General features: G+C 44.0%; 2 protein-coding genes across 2 annotated transcripts; both read right to left on the bottom strand.

Annotated features, from left to right (window-relative positions):
• Window positions 1-4221: 4221 nt before the first annotated feature.
• On the bottom strand, window positions 4222-5175 carry LOC121766870 (vicilin-like seed storage protein At2g18540). The gene has a single exon (XM_042163105.1). The coding sequence runs from the start codon at window positions 5173-5175 to the stop codon at window positions 4222-4224; it is 954 nt and encodes a 317-aa protein (XP_042019039.1).
• A 9194-nt stretch (window positions 5176-14369) lies between these two features.
• Window positions 14370-15909, bottom strand: LOC121767255 (U-box domain-containing protein 21-like). The gene has a single exon (XM_042163487.1). It carries the CDS (start codon window positions 15758-15760, stop codon window positions 14465-14467), a length of 1296 nt encoding a protein of 431 aa, XP_042019421.1. The 5' UTR covers window positions 15761-15909; the 3' UTR covers window positions 14370-14464.
• Window positions 15910-18510: the final 2601 nt, after the last annotated feature.

Here is an 18510-nt window from a genome sequence, read left to right as displayed (position 1 = left end):
AGCAACTAACATGAAAATGGAAATCAGACAAATTAAAAATACAGATCCATGTACATCAGACGGAAGAAAAGCAGATCTATAGTTTCTATTCTAATCTCATGAAAGTTGAAGGACTAAAACTCAAATCTAACTACGAGAAATCGAAAATAGGACAACAAGCTATCATCAGAACATAATCCAAATCAGAGATCAACAAATCCAAACCAATATGCATCGCAAACTCCATGTAGACTCAGATCTAAACTGAAACAATTAAATTACGCACATCTAACTTCGAATCGGAATGGAACTAAAACTCAATGGAAGCAATTAAATCAGAGAACATCAGATCCAAAACAACTTGCATTAAAAACTCCATTTCATAAACGACCTTCAATAAACACAACTAAAACATAATCCAAAACAAAGATTTAAAGATCGATCAACAATAGAAAGTAACTAGAGTAGCAACTAAGCGAAAGACATCAAAAACAACGAAGCTTAGGAAAAGATAAACTAACAACAGAGTAGCGGAAAAGATAAACTAACAACAGTGTAGCAATTGTTTTGACCTCTCTGGGTGTAAGGAAAACACAAACGATGAAAAACTTATTGCAGATCCAGATACCTCCTTCCTTGATGAGGAAGAAGAGAGGAAAGTAGAGGTAGAACGAAGACTCCGGCGACTGCTAACTTCCTTAATCCCTAGGGTAAGCTCATCATGTCTTGACATTAATGCCCTTGAGATAGCATCTTCTTTTCTCTCTCCTCTGACTCATCATCTTATGTGGTGAACTCCACTTGATCAATTTGCTGGCTAGGCAAGCTCCATTGCTTGTCCGCAATTGATCAACTTGTCTTCGATTCTGGCCATTTTTTCGCTTCTTTCCCGAGTTGATCAAGTTGTTCATGCACTCTGCCGCTTCAACACTTTTTAGCTCTTGTACACTTAATTTCACCACTTTTTCGCACATTATCAACCATGTTAGTGTAATAAACCCCTATAAAACCATACTTGTAACGAGCCCTATCAAACTACTCACACTTAAACCATGCTTGTCCTCAAGTATGAAAGAACAACAAGAAAATGGCAAGTTACTTGCATGGGTCCCTGACCGACTCCTAAAAACAAACCAAACTGGCTCGACAGATATCAACACAGACTGACACACAAAAGAAACACTTAAGCACATATTTACATCTCCATGTTTGAAACTGGCTCAACTTCTGGCAATGTTCCCCACAAGCTTAAGGTCATTCCAAATATTTTGCAGTCTCAAATTCCTCCCTCCCCTTTTGTACGGTCTGATCAGCCTATCAGTTCGTCAAGATAGCCCCTACTCTAGTCAACTGTTGGATTCGCTCGGTCACTCATTCCTTACCAGATATGTTAGAACCATTCACTCATTCATTTTTCCATACCACTGATGCTCTAGTTCCATAGGCATAGACTAGTTCCTTAAGGTCTTTTTTAAAGTTGTAATGGGGCCAGGGGTTATGATGTAAATAGGTGAGGATCCTATAGGTCTTAAGTTCATAAGAATCTTGAAAACAATGAAGGATATGTGAACTTGGGAACAAAATTGGAGCAGCCTCCCTATTACATCTTCAAACTTCTCCAAATACAGACAATATCACTTGGCCGTTTTGGCCTTATTCATCTAACCTTTTTCACAGGGTCAGGTTACATTATTTTCCTGTCCTGCCTAAACTATAGATTTTATTTTTTTATTTTTTATTTTTGGGATAGGTTACACTTTCTCCTGCCCTTTTCAACTATTTCTCTTTTTTTCGGGGTCAGGTTATAAATTCCTGCCCTTTTCTTTTTCTCTCTCTTTTTTTTACCAGCTTGGCTGTAACTCTTTCTTTCTATCCCTACTACCCCCAATTGGTTAGCTGCTCCGTTCTATCCCCTAACTTACATGGCATGGAGGCTCATAGTTTCAAAGGAGGATGAATTCTAAATGTAGGCTCAAAATGGTGTAACTAAGAGGTGCCCTTACAATGAGGCAAGTTCATCTGGTTCGAAAGAAAAAGGCCCAACTGGTTATTTCCTATTGCCTTTAGTCCTTACTACCCTATGTCATTTCCCTCTCAGCATCAAGTGGCAGACTCTCTAATTTCTTTTTCATTTCAGTAGAAAGTGTTCTACTCTGACTTATAACTCACATTTGGAGGGCTTCACAGTTGGCTAAAAATTTGGGCTCTTCCATCGTTCTCACTTTCTCTAGACTGACTTCAACTAATTTTAGAAAGAGGGATCTCACAATTCAACATGCACTTTCTTCTTCATTCACTCTCACTAAGAGTTTTATGCCTTTTGTTATTGCCATCTCATTCATGTTTTCCTAAAACAACTTGGACAAACACATAGACTGATTCAACATGCTTCGTTCAACTGACTCATTATCCTACCAACTGACCTATCAACTAATCAAGTTATGGTTCGACATGCTCTACTTAGTTGATTCAGATGATTAACAGCTTCAAAAGGCAAACATAAATAAGTCAAGTCATGCTTATGTCCAAATACTCCACACTACTCCCCCCTCTCACTTTATCTTAGCTTGCCCTCAAGCTAGCATGATAAAGTGGAAAAGAGTAGTAAGTGTTGCAACAACAAAAACTCTAAAAACATGAAACCATATTATCAGATAAAAACTTCTCACACTTAGACCGAGCATCGGGCTATCGGGCTAAGTGGGAGAAGATAACACACAAAGCAGAGAAAACATATAGACAAGGTACGAACTTCTCACACTTAGACTGGGCACCAGGCTAAGTGTGAGAAGATAAAACAGACGCATATATATACAGAAACTAAAAACAAAAACTAAAATTACTTGGTCATGGGGTGGGGTGGTCATTTCCTTGGTTGATCCCTCCTGGAGTCAGCTGCTTTGGGGTGTGATTCATCTCTTCTAGACGTTCTTCTGCTGCTTGCGCCTTAGGCTGTAGGTTGGGGAACCCTTTACCGCTGCGGAACTATATCTCTGGCCATCAGGGTCACCATCTCCTGCACTGAGTAGACCGTCGTCCTAACATCCTCATTATGTTTCATTTGTATCTCCGTCTGCGTTGTTAACAACTACAACTGGGCGGCCAGAATTTTTGTCTGTTCATCGGAGCTCAGGGCTATTCTCTCAATCAGCCCTTCCATCCTAGCCCTCCAATTGTCCAGGTGTCCCACAAGTTCCACGAGGCTAGCATGTCCAGGAGACACCGCTGTTGCAGCAGACGTAGCAGGTCAACAACTTCGTTCTGTGTCTCTGTTTCCTTTTCCTTCTCAACCACAGCCACCTCCATCTGCTTCTTCTTGGTTCTTTTTTTCACAACCCCCTCCGACTGTGAACCTCGCTTAGTTACCTTATAGAAACGCATTCTGCCACCTCTTTGTACCAGGATGCCTACATTCGTGAAGAATTGTACCCCAAACAGCTCTGGTTTTGGACAGTAGTACAACCTGGGTATCCTCTCTACTACGGTCATGTCCACACAGTTCTTGAAAATTGCCCCTAACACATGACAACAATTCAGATTGCGGGAAGCGCGGCTGGAGATAGACTGACAGGTCCTAGCGATCCAATTTCCCAGGTGTACCTTCCTCTTTTTCATCATACACCACAAAAATTATAACTCTGCTTTTGTAATGGTACTGCCGGTGTTGGCCTGGGCCAATAGATTTGTGCCTTCAAAGACTTGGGCTAAACGGAGGATGGGATATTCAACTCTGGATGTTGTTGGTTGATAAGCTTCAGTGCCCCTTAGAACCATCTCTTCCCAAGCGGCTTGCTCGTTGCAATCTGGGACTTCCTTTGGAGCATCGATTTCTCTCTCAAACCATTCAACTTCTTGGTCCGCAGTGTACAAGCCAAGTCTAGCCGACCACTCCTTGATGCTCATCCTCATTTCTCTCGTGAACAACCTGAAACTGATAGATTCAGCCCCTACATCAGTCGTGTACGTGAAACGGAAAGAAGTGAAGAACTCTTGGGCCAATTCTATTGGCATTCTTGGCGTGCACAGATCTAAAAGCCAATCAAATCCTATTCTCGTAATGTACTCCATGAATTCTTCTACTCATTCGAGCTTTTCCAAGGCAAATTGGTCTAGCTGCCTTCTAGATCTTAATTTCTTGCTCGACCCCAGCCTTGTTGCATATTCATCCGTTGTTTGGGGTTCGTCGAATGTGATCATTCGACCTAGCAACTCGTTGTCCAGACGAACATGTATCTTCTCAAATTATATCTTGGCCATCTCCGGCCTCTGCTCGGACGCACTCCTCACCCCATCATTTCTTCGCTTAGAACGGCGCTCCATGCTCAGCGCCTCATCTTCCTCATCATCTCTTTCCTCGACTCTCTCTCTTCCTTCTTGAATTACCAAGGTTGTTGAGGCCTGCCTTGGCTTCTTTTTCAATGGGGTAGCGATGGTATTCCCCTTCCTTTGTCGCTCCCTCCTTTCTCTTTCACAGTCTTCTACCTCAGCAGGTGGGTTGGGCTGCCCAAAACTAGGTTGTGCGTCTATCGGTGTGAAGATAACATCTTCTTTTTCCTCATGTTCTTCGTCAATTAGGAGCCTCCTTCTGCAGCGTGGAATTTCCACCGCACTCCTTGCTGGACTATTCACATTCCCTCCTGCTCTCTGTCTAGGGGCTTCCCTCGATAGTTCTTCTTCAGACCTCCTCCTTGAGGTCTCTTCTCTAGCTAGCATCCGCTGATAGGTAAGGATGGCAGCAGCTTTTGCTTCAGCAGCCTCATCACTGTGAGGCACCTGTTCAGTCTCCTCCTCTTCATCAGTTACAATCACCACTTCCCTTCTCTCCAGTGTTTCATCAGTATTTTTCTCTATCCTCTCAGTAGAGTTCCATCCAGCAGTCCGGTTCTCATCCACTTCCATATCCATCTCAATAGCCTCAGAATTCCTTGTTGCCAAGTTTGCTGCGGCTTCCTCATGGGTGAGTAGTGGTTCCTCGACTTCCTCTATATGTTCATTCACTGTTGCTATTTCCATGGGAATTGACTCCGCTTGAGTCTCTTCTGGTATTTCAGCTATCAAGCTTGGCTCCACCTCCGTGTCTATTAGTCTGACAATATCTAAAACTTCATCTTTCTGGACGGTGGGCTCCTCTGCGCTTTTCTCTATAGTTGGCAACTGCTGCTCAACCTCTTCCCCCTTTTCCAGCGGTCCACCCATTTCGTCTACTACGTTGTCTTCGTCTTCGATTACGGCGGTCTCCTCGTTGCGCTCTTTTTCTACAGTTGCAGTACCAGTTTCCGGCTGAAGGGTTTTTTAGCCCTGTTGCACGGCAGCCGGAGGTAGGGTAGTAGCTTCAATGCAGGCTAGGACTGAAACAGGGTCCACCTCTTTGTTTAACGATTGTATCATCTCCAAAAGCTCTTCTCTGAAAATGTAAGTGGTCGGGCGGCGGCTCTCAGATACGTTTGACTCTACATTAGTCAGAATTGTTTCCGACTTTTCAACTTCCCGTTGTAGGAGCCTCGAACTACCGACGGATTTGATTGCGGGAGCACTTCCCTAAGCTTTTGATGACTTTCCCTCCATTTTCCTCAGTGGGTTGTGGTGGATTTAGGAGCTAGGGTTTGCTTTCACCGGGATCTGCAGAGAAAAATCGTGGTGAGAATTTTGGGGAGTAGTTGAGGGAGTGGAGTACCGGAGGTTCCTCCAAAAATCTCCATTCCCCCCCCCCCCCCCTCCCTTTTTCCTGACACGTGCCGGTTGCTTCTCTTTTTTAACATTTAGCGAAAAATTGAAAACTTTATCTAAAACTTGGGAATCCAGACCAACTGGATCTCGTAAGATTTGAAATTTTTGCAAAGAGTGTAGCTGGATCCACTCAATCTGAATTCTCGAAAATATTTTTTAAATTTTTGAAACATTCTACTTTGTTTGGATTTTCATTTTAAAACTGAAAAACACACTATTTACAATTATATACAAGCATGTAAACATCCTAGGGATTCACTTGATCGATTCATGATTCAACATGTTTCGTTCAATTGTTCAAGTGGATCTCCTAGAACATTTACCTACTGATAAACTTAGGCGAGAACACCGGTTGTGCGCAGTGGAATTTCTTCCACTGTACGCACCTCCGAGTTGTCCCTAAAAGGTTTCACACGGTAACCATTAACCATAAAAGGGGAAGAGTTTGGATCACATCCCTGAAGTTCCACTGCTCCATTTGCTCTAAGGCCAACGATGGTGTATGGCCCCGTCCACTTTGATTTCAACAAAACTCTCTGCCCAACTTGCAGCTCCTTCACCCTTAGGTTCTTGTCATGCCACAGCTTAGTTTTCTCCTTATACCATATGACTGCATCGTAGGATTCCAGTCTGAGTTCTTCAAACTCTTTTAGTTGGAGCTTCCTTTCCTCGGCACACACTTGAGGTTGCTTGTTACTTCCTTGAGTGCCCAGTAAGCTTTATGTTCAATACCCACAGGAAGATGGCACATTTTTCCAAAAACCAATCTGTATGGTGACATGCCGATCGGAGTTTTGTAAGCGGTACGATAAGCCCACAAGGCATTGTCCAACCTCTTGCTCCAGTCCTTCCTCGAAGGGTTCACCGTTTTCTCTAGAATACTCTTGATTTCTCTGTTTGAAATTTCCGCTTGGCCATTGCTTTGCTGATGATACGGGGTGGACAGACGGTGGTTAACCCCATACTTCTTCATTAGAGGTTCAATTGTGTGATTGCAAAAATTAGTACCTTAATATGAGATTATGGCTCTGAGAATCCCATACCTGCTGAAAATGTTTGATTTCAAAAACTTTGAGACGTCTTTAGCCTCGCAGGTTACAGTTGCCTCCACCCACTTGGATACATAGTCCACTGCGACTAGTATATAAGACTTCCCATAGGATGAAGGAAAAGGGCCCATAAAATCCATCCCCCATACATCAAATATCTCGCAAACCACGATGGGTACCTGCGGCATCTCATTTTTAGCAGAAATTCCCCCTGTCAACTGACATCGACTACACCTCCTGCAAAATTCATAGATGTCCTTATGTAAATCAGGCCAATAGAAACCATTGTCCAGGAGTTTCCTGGCTGTCTTCTTCGGACCGAAATGACCGCCGCAAGCAAGAGAATGACAATGAACCAATATGTCTTCCTGGTCCCACTCAGGGATGCACCTCCTGATGACTTGATCAACTCCATTTTCCACAAATAAGGGTCATCCCAAAAATCATACTTGGCTTCACTCTTGTTCTTCAACCTCTGAGCTCTAGTCACCTCCGATGTAGAAGACAGTTCTCCAGTTACCAAATAATTCGCTAGATCAGCGAACCATGGCTCAGCTTGCCTCTTGCTTACTTCATTCAAAAATGCCTCTGGATCAGTTGAGTCGAGTACATCCTTCAAACTGATCTAGACAGTCGAACCTTGGGCATAATACAAATGTTCTTCCGGAAAAGTGTCGGGAACATCTTCTTTATCTTCCTGGAGGGGGGACTAGGAAAGAGATCGAAAACACGAATAGAATGCGGATCAAGTTATATGGAGTGATAACCGAACCGATTGGATCAGTTAGCAAATGTCGTTGCCACTTAATCAATGCACTCTATCTCTCGCCCTTTCCGCCTTGCCAAAGTAATTTATAACTCCCAATTTTGCACAACTTTAACAGTAAAGCGGCAAGTTCGGGGTCGATCCCATAGGGAAGTTGGTGTGTCGAGTTTGTGAGTAGTGAACAGGCGGGGGTTGGCTGCTGCCACGCTTTAATTTGGGAGTTTTAACTACTGTTTTAATCTAGACAGAATTTAAACTAGCTAGCTTGATCAACGGAATTCTAACTACTGGGTCAAGTGATTTGCAGGAAAACAACAGAAAAGTAAATGCACGGATTTAAAGCGAAAATAACTTGATTAAACTAAAAAATGATTACAGCGTGAAATTAAACTAAGCTAACACTTGGAGTCTAAGAAAGCGGTAAACTGAGAAGAATCTCAGCGGGAAACTTAAGTCACGCTAACAGAAATGAGTATTCTGCAGCGCTCCCTTTGGTCGCCCTTCTAACTAAGCTATCTAACTAAGCTAGAGAATTAAACTAAACTAAGCTAGAGAGCTGGACTACGCTAGATAACTATGCTAAACTAAACTAGGCGGAAAGTAAAGTGTCTCTCGTCTTCTTGTGGTGGCACACCCTCTATTTATAAGCTCGATTCGGCCTCCAGCTGGATAACGATCTTGTCAGGGAATATTCACTCATTCTGAGAATGAGCGACTCATTGATTGCTACGTGCTGTTCGTCTAGAATGTCGACGCTTTTTGGTAACAAATTCGTGACTCAGCTTCGTCCTTGCGTCTCATATTCCAGCACGTGTCCCCTTCTAGAACGTCGCCCTTGATAACAGAATGGTGCGCTGTATCCAGCTCATTTCCTCACGTGCTCTTCTTCTAGAAGCCTGTGGTCCCCTCCTAACTGCTTGATCGCTCCCCTTGATCAACTCCCCCGATTCTGAGCCTTTTATCGCCTTTGTACTTGCTTGATCAGGTCGGCCTTGAAGCCTTGGTCAAGTGGTAATTCTGCACATTTAACACTTGTTTTGCGCGATAAACAGATCAAGTAGCATGTATTTCACCCATAAACCGATGCATGAAATAGGCCCTATCAAACTGCTCACACTTAAAACATACTTGTACCCAAGTTTAAAGAAAAAGAAAAGAAAAAGATAGGGCAAATTTCAGGCATGTTTTATTTATTTTTTAAGTAAAAGAAAAGACGAAAAGAAAAACAAGACCTTAAGATAAAGACACGTATTCACATGTATGCATTAGACCGAATAATTTTCCAACAATCATACCCGAGGTCGAGGTCAATCCATTTGTCAGTAGCTTGTGTTCATTATCTTTCGTCTTTGCTTGATCAAGGTGTCAGCTTGTCAAGACTGCTCAATTCAAAAACCACTGTTGGATTCACTCAGTCACTCATTCCTTTTCTGAGAAGTTAGGACTGTTCACTCGATGTTGCCACAAATTTAATACCTTGAATCGGACTGCACAAGATAGTTCCTTAAGGTCTTTGTTTTAAGGTTGTAACGAGGCTCAAGGTTAGTAACGTATTAGGGTGGGGTCCTAGGGGTTCTAAGTTCAAAAATAAAAAATAAAAAAAATAAAAAAATTTAAAGAAAAATCACATGAGTCAAAAAGCCAAAGATTTGCCTAGACTCGTTGGATCAGAATTGGGATATTTTTTTTCTTTGGTGCTCCTTCTTGGTCAGATTTCGACCTTCAGCCTTATATTATTTTTTTACTTTTGATTTTCTAGGTCAGGTTACAACTATTTCCTGCCCTTTTCTTTTTTTTTTTATATGATCAATGATCAACCCGATTGTCTAACTTGATCAACCTGGCTGCCCCTACTTTTTCTTGCTATCCCCTTTCATTACCCTTGACAAACTCCATCTCTTTGACCCTCTTTCCTTATGTGATATGAAACTTTGAATTTGGTTTTAAGGCTTCAAAGAAAGGGAAAGAGTGTATAAGCTCGAATTGGCTAACTAGGGGGTGCCTTGACTAATGAGGCGTGTTTGTGGAACGAAGGAAGAACACGGCTCAAATGGTTAAGTCCTAATGCCTTTAGTCATTACTACTTGTGCAATTTTCATCTCAATATTAAAAATCAGCCTCTCATAATTTTTCTTTTGTAAAAAATAGTAGAAAGTGTTCTACTTTTGGCTTATAACTCACATATAGAGAGGCTTCACAGTTGGTTTAGAAATTGAGCGTTTCTATCATACTTGCGTCATTCAAATTGATCAAGCTTTTGCAATCAAGTTTTACATGTGAGCATACTGAATCCTTTTTCTAACTCTCTCAAGAAGTAATCAAGTCTTCCATTTATCCAATTTCATGCATATTGCCTATTTTATTACTATCTGGAATTAGTTATTTTTCGAAAAAAAAAAATTTAACATGTATGATTCTACTGTAACTAACCCGTCTCCCCTCCCCACTGCATATGAACTCGTCCTCGAGGGGCTGGATGCAGTGGAAAGAAGGGTTAGGCACAGGCAACGGCATAACAACAATCAAGGGAAACTTCTCACACTTAGACCGGACACTGGGCTAAGTGTGAGATAGTGCCAACAATCAAAACATGCTAATAACCACATAGAAATAAAACAGATATAGGCAAAACAGAAAACAACTTCCATAAACTTCTCACACTTAGTCCAGACACAGGACTAAGTGTGAGATTGGAGTACACAATTTACACAAAGAAACAAGGTTAAAGGTGATAGTACTGCCTTCTAGATAGCTGAATCAGGGGAATGTTGCGCTCCTTCCTTATTGCCTCCATTACACAGGCCTTCCTTATTGCCTCTACGGCTTCGTGCTTATCGGAGCTCCTCCTCCTTGGTATTTTTATTCTTTTTCTCCTTCAGGGAGGGGAAGCAAAAGACCTGCTGGCAGCTTTAGTAAGCCTCATACCTTAATTGGTATGGTGGCCCATATTAGGGGAAGGAAAGATACTTTCTTCCCCCTTCCTCTTGCTCCCTTTCTCTGCTCTCACCTGGTTGCTCTCCACAGTCTTGCTTGCTTCAATGACTGCTCCGGTCTCTTGATTTTCACCTCATCCACTTGCTGTCTTTAACCCTCAGCTTCAAGAAGCAGCTGGTTCTATTGGTGGTGGCGGAACAGGGTCCTTAGACCGAGAAATCCTTGGGCTAGCCTTTAGGGTGGTGTGAATCTCCATGGGAAAACTTCTGAGTACGGAGTCCACACGCCTTATGTCAGCTGGGTCCACATATTGGAGTGGGCCAATGAATCTAGGAGGCGATAATGGGGTTCTGGTGGTTGGTGGACTCGGTGGTGAAAAGGATCTCTGATTATTACTGTCGAGACCGTCTCCTGAAGAAAACGAGGAAGTATTGGAGGTCTCCAGTTGATTGCCCTGCATTTCTTTCCGAATGAAGATAGCACAAAGGTTCTGAAGATATTTGATGGAAAGTGAGATCCGGAAAACCCTCTTTTATACTCAAATTCCGACTGTTGAGATCTCCGCTTATTGATATCTCTGCGACCTTTCGTGTACCGGCACGCCTTTTTAGAATGCCAGATGGCAAAGCTTCCCCGATACACTTCCTTCCTCTCTCCAGAACGTCCTTTCATTTCAACAGTCGGCGCCGCCTGACACCTCTCTACTTACTGCACATGTCTCGTCATCACCTGCTCTTATCAACTCAATCACTGTTCCACTAATTAAATTCAAATTGCACTGATCACGTGAATCATTAAATCTCGATGACAGCTCACATTATTCCACTTGATCAGTTCCTTTCCTCCACTTACGACTTTTGATTAACGAAAATAAAACTAATCACACTTAATAAAAAAAACTATTTACAAGGATTTGACCGGGTTTCCTTGGAATGTTACTTGATCAGATTTAGAGATTTAGAAATTATTGCTAGATCAAGCAGACCATCCATGAATACCCGATCACTCCTTATACCTGTTTACTGGTACAAGCTAGGCATTGGTAGTGAAATGTCGTCCACTACAAACGTCTTCCTTTCGTTCCTTCCGGGTAGCTCGCTTTGCTCCAAACCGTTGGTCCTTCCTGCGAACTTTGCCCTTTTAGGTTTACATTGCTCCCAGTTTCTCTGTTTACCTTGATCAATCCTCCTTTCCTGATGGATCTTTATGTTTTCACATTTTTTTCTGTCAACTGCTTCCCATTCAAACTTCTGTAGAAGGAGTAACCATCAGATCAAATGCGGGTTTGATCCCTTCTTCGACGATAGGTATTTGATGGCCGTCTGGTTTGTATACACCGTCACCTTGGAACCGAGTAGGTGCTGCCTGAACGCCACAAATGCAAAGACTATCGATAACATTTCTTTTTCTGTTACATCATCGTTCCTTTGCGCCTGACCCAATTCTTTTGATGCGTAGAGGAAAGCATAACTTTTCCCTTGGATTTTTCGACTTAGTGTTGCTCCCACAGCACAGTTACTAGTCTCACACATCACCTCAAGGGAGTGATTCCAGTCAGGACCACGAATTATAGAATAACACATCAATTGTTCCTTCAGGAATGGGAACGTGGCTTTGCAGTCATCAGAAAGTTTAAACTCCATGTCGTCCTGGGGAAGCTTTGTCGGGATCTGCGTTCCCCCGGCAAAATCCTTGATACGTCCTCCACGGCCCTTAGCGTGCCTTAACAAGATTCTGATCTTCCCCTGGTTAATAAGGTACGGAAATTTTGCCACATGTGTGTGTCTTGCCATGACTGTCCCATGTTCCGGCCAGTTTGAATTTTGCTTCTGGGGCATCAGCTGGGGTTGATGTTGGAATAGTAATTCTTCTTTTCTCTGCAATCGTGGTTTGACTGTCTTGTGATCTGTCTGACTGGACAGGTCCTTGAATGCCATCGGTGATGCTGGTACGGAAAATAGTTACCTTGTAAACGAGGGATCCTTCTTCAACATTTCTTTTAATGGAGCGGCTTGGTCAGGTGGCTTCTCGACCCTTCTTGGCTGAGTAATCTCTCTTGCCTCAGCTGGTTGTGACGGCTGGCAAAACTCCATAATTTCCCTTCCAATGGCTTGGTCATCCATTGCTTCAGCCATTGTCGTATCATACCATTCTGCTGCCTCTCTCTTCAGTTGTTCGCCTTCAGCGGAACCAGACGGTGGCTCTTTGAGGGATTCCCTTTTTGGATACTCCTTTTTTCAAGGGCTGGTAGCGTTTACTGTTTGTATGCTCTCTCTGTCATGTGCCTCTCTTGCAGCTGCATTAATGCCGACTGTAAGTCGCTCTCCTTTAAACTCTAGATTAATTGTCCCATGGCGGACGTCAATGACTGTGTTAGCGGTGGATAGGAAAGGTCTCCCCAAAAGGATTCCAATAGACTCCTCTGCTCCTGGTTCCGTCATTTTTATAACAAAGAAGTCAGCGGGATACATGAATCTGTTCACCTTGACGATTTCATCTTCCAGAACTCCCTCGGGGTAGATGCAGGACCCGTCTGCTAGTTGTATTTCCATATTGGTTTGGACGAGCTTAGCGTTCTCCAGCTTCTTGTATATAGAATACGGCATAATATTGATGGAAGCCCCTAGGTCGCACATTGCGTGCTTCATTTGAACGTTTCTGATAGAAAATGGGAGCGTAAATACTCCTGGGTCAGTTCTCTTTGAGGGAAGATCATTAGGTTGGATCTCACCGGTTACTTCCTCTGCTTCGACCCTCCTTCTCTTTTCAGCACCATGTTCACATATGTTAGACTCTTCTTTCGCTGTGACTTGATCAGGGGCGCTGGATTCAAGGTTTTTACTAAGACTTGCCCTGGATGCTGGAAAACTTGCAGTTGAGCTCTGATAAACTCCTTCTGATTTCAGAGAGACTGTGTTAACATTCTCTCGCCCTGCTGGGGGTTGCACTGTAGCCGGAATCTTTCCATCATTACCTCTCAGCTCGCCTAGTGACATGGCGACCTGAGATAACTGCTTTGTAAGCATTTCTAATGCGGCTCTCTGTTCCTTCTGGGCTTCCTGTATTTCCCGCACAGCATCATGAGGCTGATGTGGAACCATCATATCCCCTGGAACTTCATTTTGCTGCCTGTTATTTCTCTGATTAAATCGGCCTCCTCCATGGCCTTGCTGGTAGAAACCGGAAGATCCATATTGCTCTGGTTGGTTCTGGGACAGATGGTTTTGTTGATTTCCATGGTAGTACTGTAGGTTCCCTTGGGATTGTTGGGTTCCTCTGTGGTACTGCGGGACATAACTCACCATTTGATTACTTGGTTGCCTACCCTGGTTGCCATACTGAGGAGCTTGGTGTTGGTACCCCCATTCTCCTTCTTGTTGTCTGCTTGACCAGTTAGGTTGTCCTCCACTTGACCAGTTCCCTTGAGATCCACTTGACCATCCTGCCTGACCTCTCTGCATTCTATTTCCTCCTGTGTTTGGTCTATCCAAGATTCGGGCTGGCCAGTTGGACTGCCCGTCGAAGGGTTGTACTTGTTGAGGTGCGGTTAGTTGTGGCTGGCTTTGATTCTGATCAGTCCATCTGAAGTTGGGGTGGTCCCTCCACGGAGCACGGACACGTAAAATGCAAGTGTGGGGCGAGAGACGACGATGGGGGAGAGGATGGTTGCTTGTGATATATGCGAGGCGTGGCAGCATACACACTGCTGTGGCATTGGAGAATCCGAGGCCGTCCCAAGGTTGTTCGTGTGTGAGGCGTGTTGTACCTTACTTGTAACGACAAAGAAGCCGTGTGGCTTGACATAGGACTACGGGCCATACGAGGGCTCCTTTGTGGACGAGTCATTTGTCTGATGTTTGTTGTTCTTTTGTGAATTCTGTACAGTTCTATGTACATGTGCAAAGTTGTAGAAGTATGACAACATTTTCTCCAATCATGAAACTGTATGTGTATGTTTGTTTACAAAGAATTGAATGAATTCTACAAAACTATTGTGATTGTAGTTAAATTAGTTAGACCTTTTGATATACTTGAATCCCATGGAGGAATCAAAGCAATCCAACTTATCTCTATACAGATTCATTAGTTTGAGCAAATCAGTGAGTTTGTCCTTAAATCTCTCTCCACTCCCAATTTGAAGCATAACCAAGAGCTTCTGAAAAGCACCAAGCTGCACTGCCTCAACCAGAGCACTCTCATTCTCTCCCAAGCAGAGCTTCCAAAGAGTGGAGACGGCGAGCTCTGTTGCAACGTCTGACACGCGCAGAATCTTCTTCACGAGCAAGGGGACCGTGAGCGCGTTCTCGTTCGCACTCTGTCTCCCTTGCTTTGAATTGCAGATGGTGTCAATCACAGCCAAGGCCTTTTCACAAACACTCTTGTCACCATCAACAAGGATCTCTAGAATGAATGGGATGAGCCCCATTTGGACTAATCTTAAAGCAGTGTTTTCATCCTTGTCAATCATGTAATTGATCACCACCAAACATGCCTTAGTGGCCTTGGGGCAAATTGGTACTTTCACAATCTGAAACAGAGCTTCCTCAACACCTTCAATCCCCATTACTCCATCAATCACAATTCCCCCTTGATCCGCAGAGATGAGCTCTCGCAACACACACACCGCGTTCTGCCTCGACGACAGATCGTCCTCCGCCTTCAACAGCCGCGCTATCCATCGCAGAGAAACCGCCGATTTCAGCCTCAAAATTCCGTCCTGATCGGCCGGAAACGACCACGTCAGCGCGGATAGGATCTCTTTCATTAGGTTTTCGCTATCTTCGGCGGAAAATTGCGCCAAGGACTCGAACGATTCGGCTAGCGCCGATCCGAAGCCGTTGGCGGCGATGCACCGCTTGTTGTGTTCGCTCTCCCTAGCGGAGTTTCTAGTCCTGAGAAGCAGGTCCTGTAACTTCGCGGCGTCGGCACATCGCGCCGCCGCTACCAATCTGGCGCAGATCTCGGAGACCTCGTAGCGGGAGATCGGGATCCGCGGTGTGGGGATCCGCTCGACGCCGTGGGACTTGTTGGCGACGCACCAGTCCTGGATCATCTTCCTGATGGAGTGGTTGGGGATTAGGTCGAAATTGCGCAGCACCTGGTTGGTGACGGGGCAGGTGACCTTGCCGGAGTCGATCCACTTGTCGATGCTGTCGCGGTCGTAGGTGATCCCCGTTGAGAGCGTGACCGGATCCTTCATCAAATCGAGCGAGATAGGGCACCGGAAATGGGTGGGGATTGTGAGCTCAATTTCGTGGGCGATCGCGGTGATCTTCCCCCTCCTCCGCCTCCATGAAAACGTCATCGTTTTATCCTTTAGGGTTTGGTTTGCAAACCTTTTTTCTGGTTTAATTGGATAAGTGAATTGAATTGAATTGAATTGAATGGAATTGGATTAAGGAGTATATATATCATATGTGAGGTGATGGTCAAAGTGGAGGGAGTTAGGGGCATTATTTGGACTAAAAGGAAATATTCAAATTGGTAGAAATTTGGAATATAGATTTGAATATTTGACCGTTGATTGCATAGTCGGTTTGACTGGTAACGGGACAGCGTGGGTAGTCGGTGATCAAATATCTGCCGTCGGATCATGACTTGCGTTTCGTAATCCGTCTTTGTTTAATCGCTACGCTAATTGTGCCACCAATTTTTTATTTCACCTAATATATAATGAATTCAATAGAATCGTTCTACATAAATCGCTGCCCATGTCATACCGACTACTTTATTACAAATCTTTCTTTATTAACACCAATTTTAATTTTTCTACTTTCTAGGCCAACATTTTGAAAGTATCCTAAGAAAAAATCGTGATAGTTCGACCCAAAGAAGAATATCATATTAATGTGAGTTTGAGTATGTTCCCCTGAATCCTTACAATTGTACCGAATTGAGATTTGGCAGACCTGCGTGATCCAAAATTTGATTGATTGCTTGCACGTTGTCTGATGTTTCTATGTGAGCTCAATCAAGACCTGTGATGTCATGAGATGTGTGTGGTCTGTGTTGTTAGGGTTCAAAGGATCTCACAATCGAGAATTATAAAATAGATAAGCAGTATATAAATGTAACATTTACTCCACTAACACGAGCATAGTCCAATACGGACAATATTATACTAGTGGAGTATGTTCCGCAATGTGGACAATATCATATCAATGCAGTTCGGGTGTGCATCACCCTACATCGAATGAGTGGATGTTAGACACGACAATATCATGATAATAGAGTTTGGGTGTGCCTCACCCCACATCAGATGAGTGGGGGATATTAGACACGATAATATCATAATTAATAGAGTTTGGATGCTGGAAGTTAGCCGACTATGTATGTGTATTCCACTACTGCAACTGATGGAGTACGGACTAAACAAGCCCAATAGCAGTGACAGCCCATCAGCCCAAAGCCCAAGGAAGAGTATCAGTTCGGCATTACCAAAGAGTTCGGCCCCAGCCTACAGCTCGGTAAAAGCCGACCAATCAGTTCGGCATTACCAAAGAGTTCGGCCCCAGCCTACAGCTCGGTAAAAGCCGACGAATCAAGCTCTACTCTCAGATCGGCAAAAGCTGCTCGGCAATAGTTCAGCAGTTCGGTCTCAGTATTCGACCGAACTGGGAGATAGTGGACCCATGCAGGATCTCATGACCACTACACGATCTATTTAGTGGAGTCAAATCATGCAGGATCTCATGCGGGATAAGCGGACCAAACAAAGAGGTAGTGGACCCATGCAGGATCTCCATGACCTCCACGACATCCACAACCATCATTAGTGGTGATGCAAGCCACGATCTTAGTTCAATGTATAAATAGAACTTAGATCAGATAGAAAAGGGTTAAGCTCTCTAGAGATAAAATATCATATAGCAAGTCTGTATTGTAAGCTGTAGAAAACAGATCAAGCAATACAACTCTGCCCTCTTTTCTTCCCGTGGACGTAGATTTACCTCAGTAAATCGAACCACGTAAATCTCTGTGTCGTGATCTGTATTTTCCTGCATTCAACACCATCAAAAATTCGCCAAACCATCACTGGCGCCGTCTGTGGGAAACAGAGAACCAAATTTGTGATAAAGCGAATTTTTGACCCTTTTTCCACCCCAAAAAAAATGCATACCAGATCACACACTACCCGTAATACCGTTCATGAAAACCATGAGGAAGCTAGTCCAGCCCGCAGGTCCGGAAAACAGCCTCGGGAGACAGCTACTTCCAGTTTCCACGATGAAGGAGCAAGCCGCTCAAAAGGTCCACACACCGAGTCTTCCCAGCAGCCTGATTTGAATGAGGCTGTCAAGCTGTTCTTGGCTGAGAAGCAGGATGAGTTCTTAGCCTTCCTGCAAAAGAGCCAACAGCCGAAGACGAAAACGGTGGATTCTCCTTCCTCATCCAGACATGAAAGTCACTACCGCAGTAGTGCCGTGTCTTCCAGAAAGAAGAATCCTCAACCCCGACATGTTCCTGTTCCTCCTCGGTACCGGAATCACAGGAGATCTCCATCTCCTCCATACCGAAGAGATGTCGGGTTCGCCATGTACGGAGCATTGAAGACTCCGTTCTCGGACGATATCACCCGAACTCCCCTTCCACAGAACTACCGAACTCCGTCGATGACTTATGACGGGTTGGTGGATCCTCATGACTTCCTGGGACGCTATCAGTATAATATGGCGAACCGAGGTCTCAATGAGGTCCATATGTGCAAGCTGTTCCCCGAGCTGCTTATCGGGAACGCGAGAAGGTGGTTCGATAGCCTCCCCCAAAGAAGCATTAGATCTTACCGAGATCTAATGGATGCCTTCCACAGGAGGTTCTTTCAGAAAGCGGAAGCCCGAAGCACTTCGGCTCAGCTGCTTTCTATACGTCAAGGTCGTGACGAAAAGATCAGCGACTTTATGACGAGATTCCACAAGGAATGCCTACAAGTAGATGATCTCAATGATCTACTTGTCATTTCGGCATTCCAAAATGGAATCCTGCCCGGAGCTCTCTACAGAAAGCTCGTGGAATACAGTCCGCAAACAGCTCAAGAAATGTGGGACATTGCGGACC

The sequence above is a fragment of the Salvia splendens genome, chromosome 15, assembly GCF_004379255.2.
Source record: "Salvia splendens isolate huo1 chromosome 15, SspV2, whole genome shotgun sequence".
NCBI classification, from domain to species: Eukaryota; Viridiplantae; Streptophyta; class Magnoliopsida; order Lamiales; family Lamiaceae; genus Salvia; species Salvia splendens.
This window is presented reverse-complemented; position numbering and strand designations above follow the sequence as displayed.